The following is a 21,800-nucleotide window of genomic DNA, read 5'->3' on the forward strand; positions in this document are numbered from 1 at the left end:
AAAAAAAAGTTTTGCTAGTCCTCACTCAATGACTTTCCAATAAACTCTTATGCCCCTTTCACACATGGAGTCCATCGGCGGACTCAGTTTTTCTCAGCGGGGGGTCGATCCGCTGATCCCCAGCTGAGCAGGGGGATGGCAGCTCTGTCACCACGCTGTGTGCGGAGATGGAGCTGTCAGGTCCCCGCTGTTCCCTATGGGGGAATCTCACCGTCGGTCCGTTCTCATCCGATCCGATCCACTGGACGGATAGAAAATAGGGTTTCATTCCAGATTTGAAGGATTGGATGTCAGCGGACATGTCACCGCTGACATCCGATGCCCCATAGAGATGCATGGGGCATCCGTTCAGATCCGCCTGAAAAACTGACAGGCGGATCTGAACGGTCCGCCTGTGTGAAAGGGGCCTTATACTGATGATAACTGGCATCAGTGCTCACAGCAACCTCCTTAGACTTCCTGTACATGAGTTGTTTTAAAACCTCTACTGAACGCTGGAACTTGACAGCTAGTAACCGACGATTAAAAATGTCTGTTTTGCCGCGTTTACATGCCGCCTTTATGTGCGTTTAGCGTTTAGAAGCATTTTTACATTGTGAAATGGTCAGAAATGTATCCCAAATGAAAACACCTATAAACAAAACGCTTATAAACGCGGGTTACTGCGTTTAGACATGTTTTTTTGCCAATAAACTTTTGTCTGAACGCATTGTTTTGATTTCAAAACAATGCCACTAAATCCAACTGCCTCTATAGGACTATAAACGACTCAGTGTACATGGACAGATAAGATAACATAGAGGAGAGTTCAGGGGCTGTAAAAAAAATGCCCAGCTGCCCCAAAACGCCCATTTATCAGCAAGGTAAGGTTCAATATGGAGTTGGCCCACCCTTTGTAGCTATAACCACGGCCGGCCTTTGGGGTGTGCGAGCTGTGCGGCCGCACAGGGCGCCATGGGCAACAAGGGCGCCGTGCGGCCATCACAGCACGCAGAGGATCAGGCTGAGCTGTGTGAGAGATACACAGCTCGCCTCACTGCAACAATAGGTGATCAAGGCATGGCTGCACAGCGGGAGGTGAGCGGCGACTGCGGCCTGGACAGGGTTAACACAGGCCGCGGCCGCCGCTTACCCCCCGCTGTGCAGCCGTGCCTCGATCACCTATTGCTGCAGTGAGGCGAGCTGTGTATCTCTCACACAGCTCAGCCTCCGATCCTTCCACGGAATCCACGCTGACTTCCTGCCCAGTGCCCACACATCCCCGGGAGTGTGGGCGGGCGGGAGGAGGCGAAGGGGCGGGGCGAGGAGGAGCTGACGATCTCTCCTCTGGCGTCAGTGCAGGGAGGGAGGAGAGATCGTCAGCTCCTCCTCGCCCCGCCCCTTCTCCTCCTCCCGCCCGCCCACACTCCCGGGGATGTGTGGGCGGGAAGTTTAAAGAAAAAAAAAAGCTGCAGACAAAGTAAAGTAAGTGAAATCTCTCTCCTTCAAAAAATGTAAGGGGGGGGGGCTCTATGTGTGGGGGGGGGCTCTGTGTGAGGGGGGCTATGTGTGGGGGTCTGTGATGTAAGGGGGGGCTCTCTGATGTGGGGGGCTATATGTGGGGGGGGGCTCTGTGTGGGGGGGGCTTTTTGTGGGGGGTCTGTGATGTAAGGGGGGCTCTCTGATGTGGGGGGCTCCGTGGGGAGGGGGGGTCTGATGTAAGGGGGGCTTTTTGTGGGGGGGTCTCTGATGTGAGGATGTGAGGGGGGCTTTGTGTGTGTGTGTGGGGGGTCTCTGATGTTAGGGGGGCTTTGTGTAAGGGGGTCTCTGATGTGCGGGGCTCCGTGGGGAGGGGGGGGGTCTGATGTAAGGGGGGCTTTGTGTCGGGGGTCTCTGATGTGAGGGGGGCTCTGTGTGGGGGGTCTCTGATGTGAGGGGGGCTTTGTGTCGGGGGTCTCTGATGTGAGGGGGGCTCTGTGTGGGGGGTCTCTGATGTGAGGGGGGCTTTGGGTCGGGGGTCTCTAATGTGATGGGGGCTTTGTGTCGGGGGTCTCTGATGTGAGGGGGGCTCTGTGTGGGGGGTCTCTGATGTAAGGGGGGCTTTGGGTCGGGGGTCTCTGATGTAAGGGGGGCTCTGTGTGGGGGGTCTCTGATGTGAGGGGGGCTCTGTGTGGGGGGTCTCTGATGTAAGGGGGGCTTTGTGTCGGGGGTCTCTGATGTGAGGGGGGCTCTGTGTGTGGGGTCTCTGATGTAAGGGGGCTCTGTGTCGGGGGTCTCTGTAAGGGGGGCTTTGGGTCGGGGGTCTCTGATGTCAGGGGGGCTCTGTGTGGGGGGTCTCTGATGTGAGGGGGGCTCTGTGTGGGGGGTCTCTGTAAGGGGGGCTTTGTGTCGGGGGTCTCTGATGTGAGGGGGGCTCTGTGTGTGGGGTCTCTGATGTGAGGGGGGCTCTGTGTGGGGGGTCTCTGATTTAAGGGGGGCTTTGGGTCGGGGGTCTCTGATGTAAGGGGGGCTCTGTGTGGGGGGTCTCTGATGTGAGGGGGACTCTGTGTGGGGGGTCTCTGATATAAGGGGGGCTTTGTGTCAGGGGTCTCTGATGTGAGGGGGGCTTTGTGTCGGGGGTCTCTGATGTGAGGGGGGCTCTGTGTGGGGGGTCTCTGATGTGAGGGGGCTCTGTGTGGGGGGTCTCTGATGTGAGGGGGGCTCTGTGTGGGGGGTCTCTGATGTGAGGGGGGCTCTGTGTGGGGGGTCTCTGATATAAGGGGGGCTTTGTGTCGGGGGTCTCTGATGTGAGGGGGGCTTTGTGTCGGGGGTCTCTGATGTGAGGGGGGCTTTGTGTTGGGGGTCTCTGATGTGAGGGGGGCTCTGTGTGTGGGGTCTCTGTTGTAAGGGGGCTCTGTGTCGGGGGTCTCTGATTTAAGGGGGGCTTTGTGTGGGGGGTCTCTGATGTAAGGGGGGCTCTTATGTAAGGGGGGCTAAGTTATTAGTGATCATAAAAAAGAAAAGTCAAATAAAGTGCAAAAAAGGTGCAAGAAAATTTGCACGGGGGGGGGGGGGGGGGGGGGCGCCACGGGATTAGCTCGCACAGGGCGCCTGATCACCTAAGGCCGGCCCTGGCTATAACAGCTTCAACTCTTCTGGGAAGGTTGTCCACAAGGTTTAGGAGTGTGTCTATGGGACTGTTTGACTATTCTTCCAGAAGCGCATTTGTGAGGTCAGGCACTGATGTTGAACGAGAAGGCCTAGCTTGCAGTCTCTGCTCTAATTCATCACAAAGTTATTCTGTTGGGTTGAGGTCAAGACTCTGTGCAAGCGAGTCAAGTTCCTCCACAATGGTGAGGTTCTGGAATTAAATCAACTCAGCCGGAATGTTAAAAGTAATCATTGATCTGAGTGGAGAAGATTCTTATGAGGGTATCATCTCACAGAACCACTTAGGTAAAACGGGCATAAAATATTCACTGGAGCAAATGAACAGCCTAGTATACATTTTTGCATGTACGCTTCATCAATCATTTACATTAGGATGTTTTAGGTTAGATTAGCTTTATTGTGATCAAATGGACCTAACAGCAAGAGCTGAGGCTGGAAGTTTTAAGGGAAACATACCCTTTTTATCGAAAAGCATAAAATTTACTAAGGCACATGTGTCAAAAACAAGGCCCATTGGCCCTCCAGGTCATTTCATGTGGCCCTTGTACCTCTACTAGAGCTGCAGTAGAGCTCCAGCCCTCCTTTGGGCCTCCTCCAGAACCTGCACTTTCTGCTTCTAAGCTCTGCCCCCAGCTTCTTCCTAGTAGCAACACAAGGTAAGGGGGTGCACTTTGATGTAAGGGAGAGGAGGGGGGACTCTTGACATCTGATGTAAGGGGATTGGGATACTCTTAACATCTAGTATTACAGATACAACCAGCCTTTTGAGATCAATCATAATGCTGATGCCGACCTCGATGAAGTTGAGTTTGACACCCCTGTACTAATGTATTTCCTGTGCCCTAATTATAGCTAATAATGGTCCCAGTGTGAAATGTTGACAGCTTTTGATTTGTTTGTGATGGACTCCAAGCCAGCACTTTATTCCCAAGTATTATGAGGGAAGTGCTTGAATCAGGTGCTGACTTGGACTCTATCATTCTTCCACACATAACTCAGTATATTCCGAAGGAAAACCGTGCATCGATAATGTCTTCACAGGCAAAACTTTAAGCAGCTAACTATCCTCAGCAGTCAGCACACAGTCCCACCCTCAGTAGGGTGGTCCTGGGGGAAGGACTTGCCAGCCATTTAAAGTTTTTTTTCCTGTGAAGAAGTCATCACTGTGTGGCTTTTCCTTTAGAGTATACTGAAGAGAACTCGTTATGATATATAACAGGGATCTCCAAACTATGGCCCTCCAGTTGTTCGGGAACTACAATTCCCATCATGCAATGTCCCATGGGACGTGTAGTTCCGCAACAACTGGAGGGCCGTAGTTTGGAGATCCTTGATATATAAGGTATACTGTATGAGATAAGCAATTTTTGAGAATTGTGCGCCCAAAATTTAACTTCCTTTTTTGTATTTCATTTTTTTATTTGACGTTTGCATATGGTTGTTGCTCTTTGCCTTGCATTATTGGGTAAGCCCAAACGCACAAAGAAAAACATTTTGTCTGAAATTTTTCACTAAGGGTATGCTTGCAAATTTTCTCTGACTCTGGAAGTCATGCAGTCCCCACTATATGACTTAGGCTCCGTTCACATGTAGGCGTTTTTGGGCGTTTTTGGAGCATTTTTCTGCTCACTGATCAGCTCTCAAAACGCCCAACAAGACAAATCCCATTCATTGCAATGACCCCTGTTCACATCTGAGCGTTTTGACGCCCTAAGGAAAACGCCCAACGCTCAAAAAAGTACTTGAGCTTCTTTTTGGGCAGATCACAGGCGTTTTGTCCCATAGACCTCAATGTAAAGTGATATTTGGCATTTCACAGGCGTTTTACAAGCGTTTAGTTGCTCCTGATCAGCTCAAACAGCACAACTCTCCACCCAGCTCTCCACCCAGCTCTCCACCCAGCTCTCCACCCAGGTCTCCACCCCCTTGGCATGCCTCTGCTGTGAGCACATTTTCCTGAAACATGGAGAACAGCAGTTAGGCAGTTTAGGTGACCAGACCCTGCCATACCAAGGTGACCGTAGCCTGCTGCCATACCAGGGTGACCGTAATGTAGTTTAGGTGAACTGACTCTGCTATGCCAGGCTGACCAAACTCTTCCATCCCAAGGTGACCGTAACGAAGTTTAGGTGAACTGACTCTGCTATGCCAGGCTGACCAAACTCTTCCATGCCAAGGTGACCGTAACGAAGTTTAGGTGAACTGACTCTGCTATGCCAGGCTGACCAAACTCTTCCATGCCAAGGTGACCGTAACGAAGTTTAGGTGAACTGACTCTATTATGCCAGGGTGACCAAACTCTTCCATGCCAAGGTGACCGTAATGTAGTTTAGGGTAAATTGACTCTGCTATGCCAAGGTGACCGTAATGTAGATATATATATGGAATCAAAAAACACCATTTTGAAGCCCTAAAACCCAATAAACGCCCCTAAAAAGTGCCTAGGGTTCTGGATCATGCCCCAGGGACTATGAATCAGGCAAAAAAAGTTCTTAAAAATTGTCGTTTTTGATAGAGAGCCAATTATTGAAAAAATAAATAAATAAATAATAAAAAAAAAGATTTTTTTGGATTTAGTTTTAATTTTAGTGTCTGGGGGGGTCTAAAAAGTGTACCTGTGAAGTTTCAGCTCTGTAGCATGTCCAGAACCATAAAAAAAAAGATCATGCAGAAGAGGAGGTCCCTGGGAGGTCCAATACAGAGGAGGAGGTCCCTGGGAGGTTCCTTTGCAAATGTTGTAAAAAAAACACTCTGCTTTTCCATTGGTCACCAAAAACACCTGTTAAAAACGCCCAAAAAAACGCCTGTAAAACGCTTGCAAACGCTTGCAAAAACGCCTATAAAAACGCCTGTAAAACGCCTGAAAAACGATAAACAAACGCCTGAAAAACGCCAACGCCTACATGTGAACGGAGCCTTAGTAATTCTTAACATTCTGTTTTATCCTGTACACCCTTGACCTAGATTGGCAATAACCATATTGAATAAATCTCTACCCGTCCAGCTACTCATTCTAGAAACACTTACTTTTACATTAAAAATATATTAATAATATTAGGTGTGACAAGCCAGCCATTTATGATGACATTTTAATCTGGGTTCAAATTATGACAGTCTTGCTTCTTATAGGCAAAATAGACTGAGGATGGAGCGGTACACTTAAAAATCATTTGTAAGTCAGAGGGAAGTTTATAATGGGAAAAATCACAAAGTTGCCTTCAGATTGGTACACCTAAGAAAACAATATTTCTAAAAATGTACCATGAAAATAGTTGTTCGGGCAATGTTCATGTCTTTCCAGAGATAACTAAGCCATATACAGTGCCTTGCGAAAGTATTCGGCCCCCTTGAACTTTGCGACCTTTTGCCACATTTCAGGCTTCAAACATAAAGATATAAAACTATATTTTTTTTGTGAAGAATCAACAACAAGTGGGACACAATCATGAAGTGGAACGAAATTTATTGGATATTTCAAACTTTGTTAACAAATAAAAAACGGAAAACTTGGGCGTGCAAAATTATTCAGCCCCCTTAAGTTAATACTTTGTAGCGCCACCTTTTGCTGCCATTACAGCTGTAAGTCGCTTGGGGTATGTCTCTATCAGTTTTGCACATCGAGAGACTGAAATTTTTGCACATTCCTCCTTGAAAAACAGCTTGAGCTCAGTGAGGTTGGATGGAGAGCGTTTGTGAACAGCAGTTTTCAGTTCTTTCCACAGATTCTCGATTGGATTCAGGTCTGGACTTTGACTTGGCCATTCTAACACCTAGATATGTTTATTTGTGCACCATTCCATTGTAGATTTTGCTTTATGTTTTGGATCATTGTCTTGTTGGAAGACAAATCTCCGTCCCAGTCTCAGGTCTTTTGCAGACTCCATCAGGTTTTCTTCCAGAATGGTCCTGTATTTGGCTCCATCCATCTTCCCATCAATTTTAACTATCTTCCCTCTCCCTGCTGAAGAAAAGCAGGCCCAAACCATGATGCTGCCACCACCATGTTTGACAGTGGGGATGTTGTGTTCAGGGTGATGAGCTGTGTTGCTTTTACGCCAAACATAACGTTTTGCATCGTTGCCAAAAAGTTTGATTTTGGTTTCATCTGACCAGAGCACCTTCTTCCACATGTTTGTTGTGTCTCCCAGGTGGCTTGTGGCAAACTTTAAACAACACTTTTTATGGATATCTTTAAGAAATGGCTTTCTTCTTGCCACTCTTCCATAAAGGCCAGATTTGTGCAGTATACGACTGATTGTTGTCCTATAGACAGAGTCTCCCACCTCAGCTGTAGATCTCTGCAGTTCATCCAGAGTGATCATGGGCCTCTTGGCTGCATCTCTGATCAGTCTTCTCCTTGTATTAGATGAAAGTTTAGAGGGACGGCCAGGTCTTCATAGATTTGCAGTGGTCTGATACTCCTTCCATTTCAATATTATCGCTTGCTCAGTGCTCCTTGGGATGTGTAAAGCTTGGGAAATCTTTTTTTATCCAAATCCGGCTTTAAACTTCTCCACAACAGTATCTCGGACCTGCCTGGTGTGTTCCTTGTTCTTCATGATGCTCTCTGCGCTTTAAACGGACCTCTGAGACTATCACAGTGCAGGTGCATTTATACGGAGACTTGATTACACACAGGTAGATTCTATTTATCATAATTAGTCATTTAGGTCAACATTGGATCATTCAGAGATCCTCACTGAACTTCTGGAGAGAGTTTGCTGCACTGAAAGTAAAGGGGCTGAATCATTTTGCACGCCCAATTTTTCAGTTTTTTATTTGTTAACAAAGTTTGAAATATCCAATAAATTTCGTTCCACTTCATGATTGTGTCCCACTTGTTGTTGATTCTTCACAAAAAATTACAGTTTTATATCTTTATGTTTGAAGTCTGAAATGTGGCAAAAGGTCACAAAGTCCAAGGGGGGCGAATACTTTCGCAAGGCACTGTATCTAGCCTAGCTAGGTGTTGGAGTAAAATCCTACCTTTATGAAAGCACATAGCAAAAATAAAATAAGAGATCCTTACTCATCTGTTAGTGGAGCCACCCCAGGTCTCTGAAGTTCCTAGCATTTGAATATCCTTCATATCATTAGATTCCTGTGCACATCAGCACTGGCAGGTACCAGTTCTAAGTGAGCTCTGCCTACACTGTCCCTTTTCCAATACCTTTGACCAGAGGCGGGCATACTGTTTTAAGTATGCATTTCAAGCTTCATAAGGGCCTTCTGGGATTTGGGGGCTCTTTTATACTAGATGTGCTTTGGGCAGGCACTGGGACCCCCTGCTGCTGTCAAATAGACCTGAACTCAGCTCACTTCTAGAGCAGCTTAAAAAACGGAAGGAATTGTTCATGTTCATGGTTTATAATAATCAAGTGATTTTGGGCAGCAAGTAACTCTTTCACTACAGGCCTCAGTGCCACAGGCATGCAACATTCTTTTTGGAATTCCCTTCACTGACATCTTTTGGACTGGAGGGGGATGTTTTTAGCCTAAACCCAATTGCAAACCTGAACCAAGAGAGAGTTCAGGACATCCCAAAGACTACTCTTTATGTCTATCTATTTATTGATTTATACTTGGTTAGTAGTTGGGGAAGGGGGGGGGGGGGTGGACAGTGGCCCTTTGATGACTTTGCCTGCCTCTACTTTTGACTCCACATTTCTCTTCTTCATTTCTATTCGGAAGCTCAGCGCATAAACATTCTGCTACTAATAGCTTGCTTGACACCAACTGTACCTTACTCCTTTCAATTTATCTGTCCCCCCCCTGTCTGCCCCTTTACTATTATTTTAGTTATCCGATATTGGCCTTGGTCTCTTTTTTGGACCGTCTCAGTCTAGCCCAGGGATCCTCAAACTACGGTCCTCCAGCTGTTGCAGAACTACACGTCCCATGAGGCATTGTAAAACTCTGACATTCACGGACATGACTAGGCATGATGGGAATTGTAGTTCCTGAACAACTGGAGGGCCATAGTTTGAAGACCCCTGGTCTAGCCTAATTTTGGAACGGATACAATAACTGGTAGGCATAGTATATAACAAAAACACAAAGGTTCCCTGAAAGCTACCATTCTCAAATCTGTATGAGCCGCTGACCCTTACATTTGTAGAAATAAATTTGAAAAGTTTCTGTAGATCAACATAGACTGTTCTTACTGAAGATACATTGATAAATATGACTAATAGGGCAAATGTGAGAATTTTGCAGCATTGCTATTCTTTAGCAAGGAAGCAACTGATCTTCTAGCAATTGCACAAGCCATTATATCTTTTGGCCTGCTCTAGACTCAAATGGCTAGACACATTACAGTCTATTATTTATTGAAGTGTTTCAGCATTCCTGACATACTAGTGAATCATTCACTCATACAAGGGTATGACAAGTTTCATAAGTGTCAACTAAGAACGAATTGGCAATAGTTTCAATAGTACAAACAAAATAGACCACTATTATTTTTTTTATAAAATTTATGTCTCAGTTGCCATAACATGACACAGGTATAGGATAGTTTAACATTCCTCAAAATACTTGACAACAATATTAATATACCATGAAATAACATTATTTCATGTTACAGTGCTTTAAAGTGATAGTAACCGATCACCTTGTAAAACAACCCATTCAATTTAAAATTTTAATGAAAGGCAAAACATTTGTGTATAGATATATAAAAAAAATTATAAATACCTTTTTTTCCCTTTTTTTTTTTTTAAAGTGATCACATTCTCTCAGTTTCCCAGCTGCATATGAGCTGGGGGAGGAGAAAAAACAGCACCGTGATCTTACCAGTGAATGGCTGTGCAGGGGGGGGGGGGGCATGTCAGGACAAGTCTGATCATTGGAGGAGAGCAGGCTGAGTTCCCAGCACAGCTAGGGAACTGACCACAGTGAGCTCTCCTGCTTAGTGTGGTCAGTTTTTAACAGGAAAACAGAAGAACTTGGAGGAACACCAGGGATTTCACACAAATGAAGTAAAAAAAAGAGAACAGGATACTTTTTCATACAAGTACATGGCACAGCAGGTGCATATCAGGAATATGAAATGTTGGAGTAACAAACACTTTAAGAAAGTGTTATTCCCACATACATAGATAGTAACTGTCTATTCATCTTTCTTTCTTTAAAATCTTCAGCAAAACTATCAAAAATGTATTAAACCATAGTTCTTTGTCTTTTATGACAAGGACATGGAAAAAAAAAAAAAACATAAAAAGATGAGGTGAAAACTCTACCTCAAAAATAGTTGAGAAAGATCAAGTACTGTATATGCTTATTCATGGCATCCAGAAAAGATAAGTGTGATAATCCATAGCAACAAGATTACTCTTTATTGTGGTCACATCAGTACAACAGGATTTTTGATTGGCATGTATTACTACACTGTTTTATTTGCTTTATTGATTGGAAGTTGGTAAAATCTGTATCGCCATGATCAATTCTTTCATGCCTATTTTGTAAGTTTGGTCAACAACTTATGGCAACACCTGTTTCATTTGAATGAAAGAAAAAATATATATATTTATATTCATTAATTATACACTGCTCAAAAAAATTTAGGGAACACTTTGAAAACAGATCTCAATAGGGAAAAATATCATGCTGGATATTTATAGTGATTTGGATTGGGTAATGTGTTAGGAATGAAAGGATGCCACATAGTTTAATGGAAATGAATATTATCAACCTACAGGGGGCTGAATTCAAAGACAAACCGAAAATCAAAGTGAAAAGATGATGCAGCAGGCTAGTCCATTTTGCTGAAATTTCATTGCAGCGACTCAAAATGGTACTCAGTAGTTTGTATAGCCCCCACGTGCTTGTATGCATGCCTGAGAACATTGGGGCTCGCTCCTTTTGAGACGATGGATGGTGTCCTGGGGTATTTCCCCCCAGATCTAGACCAGGGCATCACTGAGCTCCTGAACAGACTGAGGTGCAACCTGGTGGCATCAGATGGAACAAAACATAATGTCCCAGGGGTGTTCTATTGAATTCATGTCAGATGAGCGTGGGGGCCATTCAATGGTATCATTTCCTTCACCCTCCAGGTACTGGCTGCATACTGCATCCCAATACCTAATGGCAGTTAGGGTGCCATTGTCTAGCCTGTAGAGGTGTGTGCATCCCTCCATGGATCTGCCTCCCCAGACCATCACTGACCCACCACCAAACCAATCATGCTAAACAATGTTACAGGCAGCATATTGTTCTCCATGGCTTCTCCAGACCCTTTCACATCTGTCACCTGTGCTCAGGGTTAACCTGCTCTCATCTGTGAAAAGCAAAGGGCACCAGTGGTGGATCTGCCAAATATGGTGTTCAATTGCAAATGCCAATCAAGCTCCATGGTGCCGGGCAGTGAGCACAGGGCCCACTAGAGGATTTGGGCCCTCAGGCCACCCTCATGAAGTCTGTTTCTGATTGTTTGGTCAGAGACATTGACACCAGTGGCCTGCTAGAGATAATTTTGTAGGGCTCTGACAGTGCTCATCCTGTTCATCCTGGCATAAAGGAGCAGATACCAGTCCTGCTGATGGGTTAAGGACCTTTTTTTGGCCCTGTCCCGCTCTCCTAGAGTAACTGCCTCTCTTCTGTTTTGAGAGCAGGGAAGGATGAGATTGGAGCAAAGGGAATTTGCCCCCCCCCCAGCCAGTACTAATAAGATGTGTTGAACTGGTGGGCCTAAGTGGAGACACTTCACCAATTTTTAATTACCTGCTTCCAGCACCAACTTCCTTTGTGGCTTTTAGATGTCATGTGACCAAATGCCAAGATTGGCAAAGGAATCCCATACTGCAATATATACAAGTGTGGCACAATAAACCATGTCCTTTAGGAACACCCATCTTTCCCATGCCTACCAATCAATGCAGCAAAATGGTAGACTTGCCTAAAAGGCATAGTCCACCATTTGAACAAATGTAGTAAATGCATCAACAGTGATATAATAAAAAAAATGTGTATTTAATTTTTGCATTGAGGCCTGCAGAGCATTGCACCTGTGATCATTACCCCCATCCCCAGATCTGTATGGAGTTGTGGACCTTCTGTTAGGAGGTTGGAGGAAGTGCTTAATCGCCTACAACTTCAGTCATGTCACTGGCCTGCTATTGGCATGCTCTGCTGTGCTGGCAGATGGGACCCATATTTTCATGGATTGATCCTCATGAATTGATGACACGACTATGCGGGGAAAGCCAAGCACAGTTGCAATGAATTCAAACATAAACACTAACCACCTACAGTAATAGGTTTATTACTGTACCTTCAATAATAAGCAAACTGAGTTTCAGGTATGGGAGAAAATTGGGTTGGGGGGGGGGGGGTGGCATATGTGACCATGCTTCCTATTATCTAAATATGGGTTTAACAGGAAACATGGTATAAAAAGTGGACTGAAATTTAATCCCATGCAATCTGTTCCTATATCGAAAGGATTTGTAGGTTGAACTTGCCCCCAGGGTCCTTGTCCTCCCATAACTGACAATGAGAGGTAAATTATGAGCATGTCATATTGCATGAGCACGAGTACGTCATATAAGTATTTCATGTCATATATTATGGCCAGGGGAAAATCTTCTGAAAAAGTTAGGGGCAGTAACTGCTAGAAATATATTTTGCAAGTCAATAGTAAAGTTTAACTTGAACATAAATGAGGCCAGAACAAACCACATGAGTTCAAACTAGTGCTTGTGACAATTGCCAGAGTTGTCTGTTGTTTAGGACAATACTTCTGTATGATGGAAAGTGCAAGCAAACAAGAAGTGCTCTTTTTTATATATTTTTTTATATTTATAGCAAATTTTAATAATTCCTTTACTCTAGAACCTGATAAATCATATTAATCAATAAAATAGCCTTGGAAGCTGGATTATTAGAAGATGAGAAACTTTAAAGTAATAAAGTTAATAGTCTGATGAAAAAACAGTGCAGATGATGGAAGATTGCAGAACATGAATCCCTATTTTATTTCTTTTCATGCCATATGTTTTGCTTTACAAATGTTTCTGCTGTTCAGATGTCAAGTGTTTTCACCCTTCTGTGTAACTTTTACTTTGCGCATCTCCATTGGAGGCAAAATCAAAGATTAAATCAAATATAGTAAAAATAATACAAAATCGAAAGAAAGTAGTTAAAAGTAAAAGAGTATAAACTAAACTTTAAAAATCATCAGATTTCCTTTGTATTTGCTTATTGCTGTAATTTTCATTTCAAACTAGACATATGGAATATGTGTCAGTTCAGTGAGTCTTGGGTTAAAGGAATTTTACTAAATTCATTAAACAGCAAATATATAAAGCCTTTACAGTGTACCTTTTACAAGCCTTTAAGGTCTTTTACCTGTTAGTTATAAATAGAACTTGAGATTGTTTTTTATAACTGCATTCAGACAATATTTTCTTACCCTCCAATCCATTTCTATTTAACTGCTTTTTAGGAACATTAAGGGCCTTATGTATTGTTGAGTTCTTGCTAAGAACTAAGGTTACTTCTCTCACCAATCAGTATCAGACCTGATTAGTAACTATGGCCAAAAATCTTCAGTTCTTAGTAAGAACCCATATATGTAAATTATGAACAGTAAAATGTAAATAATGCCTCGTACACACAATAAGAATTTTGGAAGAATAATTGCCTTTTTGTTTTTGCATGCTAGTCTCATATCGAAAACCGATAGATTACTAAAGGAACGAAAAATCTCGTATAACAGAATACAACTTCGGGAAGTGACGTAATGTATTGTATCGTAATGTATTTTAATGTATTCTTTCATTTCCGAGCATGCATGGTCTTAGTCACACGATTTTTTTTCGTACAAATACCATACTAATTACACGAAAATTATTTGTGTTATCGTACGAGAAACATTTTTGTGCTTGTCCCTTCAGATATTTTTATATGAACTGTCATGATCGGCTCTCAAGAGCTGTGCACTAAAGTTAATATTTTCGGACGATTGCTCCGAAAGTGGTATTTTTCATCTGATTTTCTCGTGTATACTAGGCATTCGTTTTTTTTTTACCAGTACTGTATATGTTTGTATTAGCAGGAGTTTTTCAAGGCCTGACATCTGTATTGAGATGGATTTATGTGGCTCCATGGCAAATGTTTTCTTACTATGTTTAACTTCTGCTAACTTGACATTATACTTACATTGTTTACTGCCGTCAAGTTTGGTAGACAAAATGTTTAGAGGCTTACACATCTATGAATTAGTGATACAGAACAAAGCAGTGGTCTCACCAAGAGCAGAACTTTATGCTTAAAAAAGCATGTTACATCTATCATAAGCCTGTGCTGATCACATTGGGTGCGCTTTATAATTTATGAACACATGTAAGCTCCATGATCTCTTACTCGTGTCACAGTTTCCCCAATTTAACACAGTGCTTGCAAATGCTTTTCCAGTTGTATACAACCATCACAACTTTTGCAATGACCTGCCATTAGAGGTTACTTCATGTACAAACCAACTAAAATGCTGCAGTACGGCATTACTTATGCTATTCGTCATTTAGTAACATTTTCCCAAACTCATGAACTATTTTCCTTATTTGTGGGTTAATGCTGTGTATCCAATGTATTTTCCTTCCTGTATAGTTTAAATGTAACAATACAAGACAACCAATATATGTTTTTTGACTCTCCAAAATGCTGGTCTGTATGTTCCCTGTAGTGCCTGACAATGGCATCTGTTACCAAAGGGGGGATATCTTAACTGAAAGTGGGGCTGCATATAAATCCCAAGCTATAAAAAACACTTGTTGAATACATACGGTATCTCACAAAAGTGAGTACACCCCCTCACATTTTTGTAAATATTTTATTATATCTTTTCATATGACAACACTGAGGAAATGACACTATGCTTCAATGTAAAGTAGTGAGTATACAGCTTGTATAACAGTCTACATTTGCTGTCCCCTCAAAATAACTCAACACACAGCCAATAAGGTCTAAACTGCTGGCAACAAAAGTGAGTACACCCCTAGGTAACAAGTCAAAACTGGGCCCAATTAGCCATTTTCCCTCCCCGGTGTCATGTGACAAGTGAGTGGAGCAGGTGTGTTAAATTTGGTGTTATCTCTCTCACCCTCTCATACTGGTCACTGGAAGTTCAACATGGCACCTCATGGCAAAAAACTCTCTGAGGATCTGAAAAAAAGAATTGTTGCTCTACATAAAGATGGCATCTGCTATGAGAAGATTGCAAAGACCCTGAATCTGAGCAGCGGCATGGTGGCCAAGAACATATAGCGGTTTAACAGGACAGGTTCCACTCAGAACAGGCCTCGCCATGGTCGACCAAAGAAGTTGAGTGCTCGTGCTTAGCATCATATCCAGACGTTGTCTTTAGGAAATAGACGTATGAGTGGTGCCAGCATTGCTGCAGAGGCTGAAGGTGTGAGGGGTCAGCCTGTCAGTGCTCAGACCATAGGCCTGCACACTGCATCAAATTGGTCTGCTTGGCTGTCATCCCAGAAGAAAGCCTCTTCTAAAGATGATGCACAAGAAAGGCCGCCAACAGTTTGCTGAAGATAAGCACACTAAGGACACGGATTACTGGAATCATGTCCTGTGGTCTGATGAGACCAAGATATACCTATTTGGTGCAGACGGTGTCAAGAGTGTGTGGCGGCAACCAGGTGAGGAGTACAAAGACAAGTGTGTCTTGCCTACAGTAAAGCATGGTGGGGGGAATGTCATGGTCTGGGGCTGCATGAGTGCTGCCGGCACTGGGGAGCTACAGTTCATTGAGGGAACCATGAATGCATGTATTGTGACATACTTAAGCAGAGCATGATCCCCTCCCTGGGCCACAGGGCAATATTCCAACATAATGACCCCAAACACACCTCCAAGACAACCACTGCCTTGCTAAAGAAGCTGAGGGTAAAGGTGATGGACTGGCTAAGCATGTCTCCAGACCTAAACCCTATTGAGCATCTGTGGGGCATCCTCAAACGGAAGGTGGAGGAGTGCAAGGTCTCTAACATCCACCAGCTCCATGATGTCCTCATGGAGGAGAGGAAGAGTACTCCAGTGGAAACCTGTGAAGCTCTGGTGAACTCCATGCCTAAGAGGGTTCAGGCAGTGCTGGAAAATAATGTTGACCACGCAAAATATTGACACTTTGGGCCCAATTTGGACATTTGCACTTAGGGATGTACTTTAGTTGCCAGCGGTTTAGATATTAATGACTGTGTGTTGAGTTATTTTAAGGGGACAAAAATTACACTGTTATACAAGCTATACACTCACTACTTTACATTGTAGCAAAGTGTAATTTCTTCAATGTTGTCACATGAAAAGATATAATAAAAAATTTACAAAAATGTGAGGGGCGTACTCACTTTTGTGAGATACTGTAGTTCTATATTGTTATGGTGTCCCTCCACCATTAGAAGATAAAATCAGCTTTGCAGAAAAATAGACTTTGATTGTATAAAGCCATTCACATCTTAAAAATCCGACCAAGGCTTGAACACACAGTCTTAGGCCTAGTGATCATAACCCTCGATGGCCAAACTGGACAAACATTATACTGCTGCCCTCTTTGATGGCTTTGTTATAACAGTGATGGTCATGGCCTTCACACAATCAAACAACGACAAGGCACACTTTAAAGAAAAAATATATTAAATTATTTATACATAAAGTTGGCAGACACTTCCAAGAAAGACAATAAAAACAGAATGTAACTTTTACTTCTGAACCCAAATAGGGGTGCGTGTTCCTATAATAAGTTAAGTTATGGCCCCATAAGCATTATTACGTAATTCATGCACCTTTAGAAAAAAAAATAAAAGAAGAAAAATTCAAAACACCCTTTAACGGTGTAGACAACAGTCCCATGTACAGTATCCATTCATTCTGTGCAACAATTATTGTAAACTCTAGAATGATATGAAAACTGCTCTTGTTTGGCTCATAATAGGATGGTTCCAACTTTGATTTATGGTGTGCAGAAGTTATTTTAATGGAAAAATATACACAGTACAAAATCCATCATTACTGCAATTGCAGTCAGAAAACCAGATTATTTCTGGTGCTCCATATTTAAGTCTTAAGTTCATAAATAGATTTAAAAAATAAGAAGGAGCTGAACTAAAATCAGATGTCCCTTTCAAAAATGGGATACCCTGCTTTGCAGAGTTATGGTGATTGTATGTAACGCCTGCAGCAATTAGCTGTGGTTCTTTCCATACCTCCTGAACCACCTGCTCTCTCTGTCTGACCTGAAACCGACAACAATTAGCTATACAGTAGGTCTATGGCAAGCTTCCACTCTATGTTCTAGTTGAAGAAGTCGTGTGACTATATGGACTTTGAACAGTTGCAGGTCTATTCTCTCAGTTCTGCTGGAAGCCCTCATAGATTATAGTCCATTTCAGAGCATCATAAATATGAATTGATTAAACAGAGATGACAGGAAACTCCAAATGTTCATCTGCAGCTCTTAATGTCTTGACTAAAGTGCAAATTATTCGCCTACTAATGGGTTACGATCATCATGTGAACTTTTAATCTTCTTTGGGAAAATGTAGATGGATGTGGTAGGTTTGTAGAATATGCTCCATATTTCTCCTGCAGATCCTCGGTGGCAGCTGTCCAGACTGGTTGGTGATGCCAGTCTCTGAGACCTTGAAGAGGGAGAAAAAATAAATAATTAAATCTTTTGTATGTCCATTCCAATGTAGTGGATGGTCCGTGTTCACTGTATCCATAGTCATATTATAAAAACTTATAGAATCAACATTTATTAACTTTTAACTTTTAGTAATCACTCTCAGTTTCTACCCACAAAATATTGCAGACGAGAATGATTTGTTTACAGTTCTAGCACCAGAATCGTAAAAATAGCTTCGCCATATTTTAAAGTTACACATCATTATAGTTAAACAGAACTGAATTTACACAAATGAATACATCGTTTTGTAGAGAACTATAATTATGTATACTCTCCCTACACTGTGAACGTCCTGGAGACCCCTAAGTTGGCCAATTTTCATTCAAACACTCATATAGAAACATAGAAACATAGAATGTGTCGGCAGATAAGAACCATTTTGCCCATCTAGTCTGCCCAATAAATCTGAATCCTATGAATAGTCCCTGGCCCTATCTTATATGAAGGATAGCCTTATGCCTATCCCATGCATGCTTAAACTCCTTCACTGTATTTGCAGCTACCACTTCTGCAGGAAGGTTATTCCATGCATCCACTACTCTCTCAGTAAAGTAATACTTCCTCATATTACTTTTAAACCTTTGCCCCTCTAATTTAAAACTGTGTCCTCTTGTGGTAGTTTTTCTTCTTTTAAATATGCTCTCCTCCTTTACCGAGTTGATTCCCTTTATGTATTTAAAAGTTTCTATCATATCCCCTCTGTCTCTTCTTTCTTCCAAGCTATACATGTTAAGGTCCTTTAACCTTTCCTGGTAAGTTTTTTCCTGCAATCCATGTACTAGTTTAGTAGCTCTTCTCTGAACTCTCTCTAGAGTATCTATATCCTTCTGGAGATATGGCCTCCAGTACTGCGCACAATACTCCAAGTGAGGTCTCACCAGTGTTCTGTACAGCGGCATAAGCACTTCTCTCCTTCTACTGCTTATACCTCTCCCTATACATCCAAGCATTCTGCTGGCATTTCGTGCTGCTCTATTACATTGTCTTCCCACCTTTAAGTCTTCTGAAATAATTACTCCTAAATCCCTTTCCTCAGATACTGAGGTCAGGACTGTGTCAAATATTCTATATTCTGCCCTTGGGTTTTTACGCCCCAGGTGCATTATCTTGCACTTATCCACATTAAATTTCAGTTGCCAGAGTTCTGACCATTCTTCTAGTTTTCCTAAATCCTTTTCCATTTGGCGTTTCCCTCCAGGAACATCAACCCTGTTACATATCTTTGTGTCATCAGCAAAAAGACAAACCTTACCATCAAGGCCTTTTGCAATATCACTTATGAAGATATTAAACAAAATTGGTCCCAGTACAGATCCCTGAGGTACCCCACTGGTAACATGACCTTGTTCTGAATGTTCTCCATTGACTACAACCCTCTGTTGTCTGTCACTCAGCCACTGCCTAATCCACTCAACAATATGGGAGTCCATGCTCAATGACTGCAGTTTATTGATAAGTCTTCTATGTGGGACAGTGTCAAAAGCCTTGCTAAAATCTAGATATGCAATGTCTATACGGAAGTTTCTCCAATTGTAGTTCATATGGAAGTTCTGAAAAATGTTTTCATCAGAACATTTTTTCTTGCAATTATTCAGTCAACTAATTTAATTTTGAAAGCCCTTAACATTTCATGAATGGAATCTCAGACCTATTAAACAGGTTTCATTACAATATGTATGATTTTTCCTGAACAAAAACCACATTTGAAATGAGAATTTCGTCCATTCAATAAATATTTTCCATTCTGTTCCTTTAAATTTTCTCATAACTACAGATGAAAACATCGATTTTACTCCAGTAACCATTAGAAAATCGATTGAACATTCCTACAATGAACGTTTTCAAATGAAATACTCTTGGTTTATGGCCAGATTTAATATGAATTATCTGTGCATGTGTACACTCTCCACAGTAGCTAAACATCACAGATCCACTGTAGTGTCTACAGTAGAATATGCCATATTCACTGGTGTAGCTGCTTATACTTCAGCTCTCAGAAACATGCAGCATGCAGAAAATGGTGTCACCCTAAGATAGGATTGTGTGAAAAATGTGTGCAAAAGCTCTGCCGTCTGACATTTCATAAATAGCTAAGGGGCGGGGCCATCCACCCAGCGACATTACCTGGTGACACCACTCCCTTGTGACGTCATTGACAGGTGCATGTTGGGTCGGTGATGACACAAGGGGGCAGTGCCACCAAACGACGTTGTTGGGTGGCCCCGTCCCTTAGCTATTTAGGAAATGTCCGACTGCGGAGCAAGCAGGTGGCAGGAGCCTTTAGCGCGAGCAGAGCTTTTTCGTTTTTCGGGTCAGCAGCAGTGGCGAGCCACATGATTGACGATTGATCTACATCGACAATTGATCTACATTGTTTTTTTTTTTAATAAAGGAATTAGCAAAAACGGTCTCTGTGTTTTGATTTCTTTTTGACAGTTTTTTGGTGTATGAGTAGGGGGACAATGTACCTTATACTCATTCACATAGGGGGGCCAGGATCTGGGGTTCCCCCTGTAACGTTGACGGCCAAGCATACACCTGTTGATGATGTCACTGGGGGGGGCGGTTCCACCAGGTGATGTTGCCAGGTGACCCTGCCCCTTAGCTATTTAAGAAATGTCACTTGGCGGGGCAGGTAGAGTGTTTTTTTTTTTTCTTTTTTCGGGTCCAGCCGTGGCAGTGAGCAGCGTGATTGATGATGGATCTTCATCAGGGTGACATTGTTTTTTTATTTATTTTTCAATAGAGGACTTGTCAAAAACTTCTGTACTGGATTTTTTTCACCTTGTTGGTAAATGAGTAGGGTAATATGTACCCCATACTTATTCACATTGGGAAGCCGGGTTCTGGAGCCCTCCCTTCCCCAAAGCAGCCCATGTTGAGGGCATATGGTCCAGTATGGTCCGGGGGGGGGGGGAGCTGGCATGTTCCCCCTCTTTCCTGACCTGCCAGGCTGCATGCTCGGATAAGTGTCTGACAGCTGACGACTCACCCGTTGTTAAGGACATGGCGGCCGACTTCCCGGCCCCCTCTTTAGCAACCAGCTTTACACAGTGTGTTAAAGTAAAAAGAAAAAAAACGCAAAATGCATAAAAAACGCATCAAAATCACAACACTTGCATTTCTGATGTGGCTCTATTGTCTATTGCAGTGTAAGTCTTTTACACGCAAAACACAATCTGCTGCGGGAAAAAAGTCCCTGACACCTTCCAAAAATGTATCGGCTGAAAAATGCATGGATGTGATCATGTACCATAGGAAACGCACTAAAAAACGCATAGGTGTAAACGTAGGGCCACAGGAGCTTGACTGACAACAGCAAGCTGACTGCAGCTGGAACAGAACTGGAGCGATGAGAAAAGTCAGGTAAGGGCTCTTTCACACTATGTGTCCGTCGGACGGAGTCCGTTTATGTCAGCGGGGGATCAATCCGCCGATCCCCCGCTGAGCAGGAGGATGACAGCTGTTCTTCATGCTGTGTGCGGAGACACAGCTGTCAGTTCCCCATACATCTCTATGGGGAAATCGAATGGGAACGGACCGTCGGTCCGTTCTCATCCGATCCCATCCGATCCGATGGACGGATGGAAAATAGGGTTTCCATTCGTCCAGATTTGACGGATTGGATCGGATGTCAGCGGACATGTCTCCGCTGACATCCGATGCCCTATAGGGATTTAGTTCAGATCCGCCAAAAAAACGGACAGGCGGATCTGAACGGTCCGCCTGTGTGAAAGAGCCCTAAGTGTTTAGGGACAGGGGGAAAGAACAGGTGATGGGATGTTTTTTTTACCTTAATGCAGTGAATGCGTTAAGGTAGAAAACATTTTGAGTTTAGAACCACTTTAACCCACAGAGGACCTCATTGCATTCATCAATTTAAAAGCAGCCCAGAGCTGGGCTGCAAGTATATTTACTAACCTTTTTCCCCCCACTGACTTTTCTCTTATTTTTACTACAACATTTTGTC

At 43.1% G+C, this 21,800-nt stretch overlaps 1 protein-coding gene across 1 annotated transcript in view; it reads right to left on the reverse strand.

Moving 5' to 3' along the window:
* Positions 1-16,514: 16,514 nt before the first annotated feature.
* The window catches only part of KREMEN1 (kringle containing transmembrane protein 1), a 220,679-nt gene continuing 215,393 nt past the window's right edge, over positions 16,515-21,800 (reverse strand). Inside the window, exon 9 of the mRNA XM_082266021.1 lies at positions 16,515-17,783. Within this exon, the coding sequence (XP_082122147.1) occupies positions 17,624-17,783 (160 nt within the window). The 3' untranslated portion in view covers positions 16,515-17,623. The remainder of the gene's footprint in view (positions 17,784-21,800) is intronic.

The sequence above is a fragment of the Pelophylax lessonae genome (genome assembly GCF_965119305.1).
Source record: "Pelophylax lessonae genome assembly, chromosome: 1".
Lineage (NCBI taxonomy): Eukaryota > Metazoa > Chordata > Amphibia > Anura > Ranidae > Pelophylax > Pelophylax lessonae.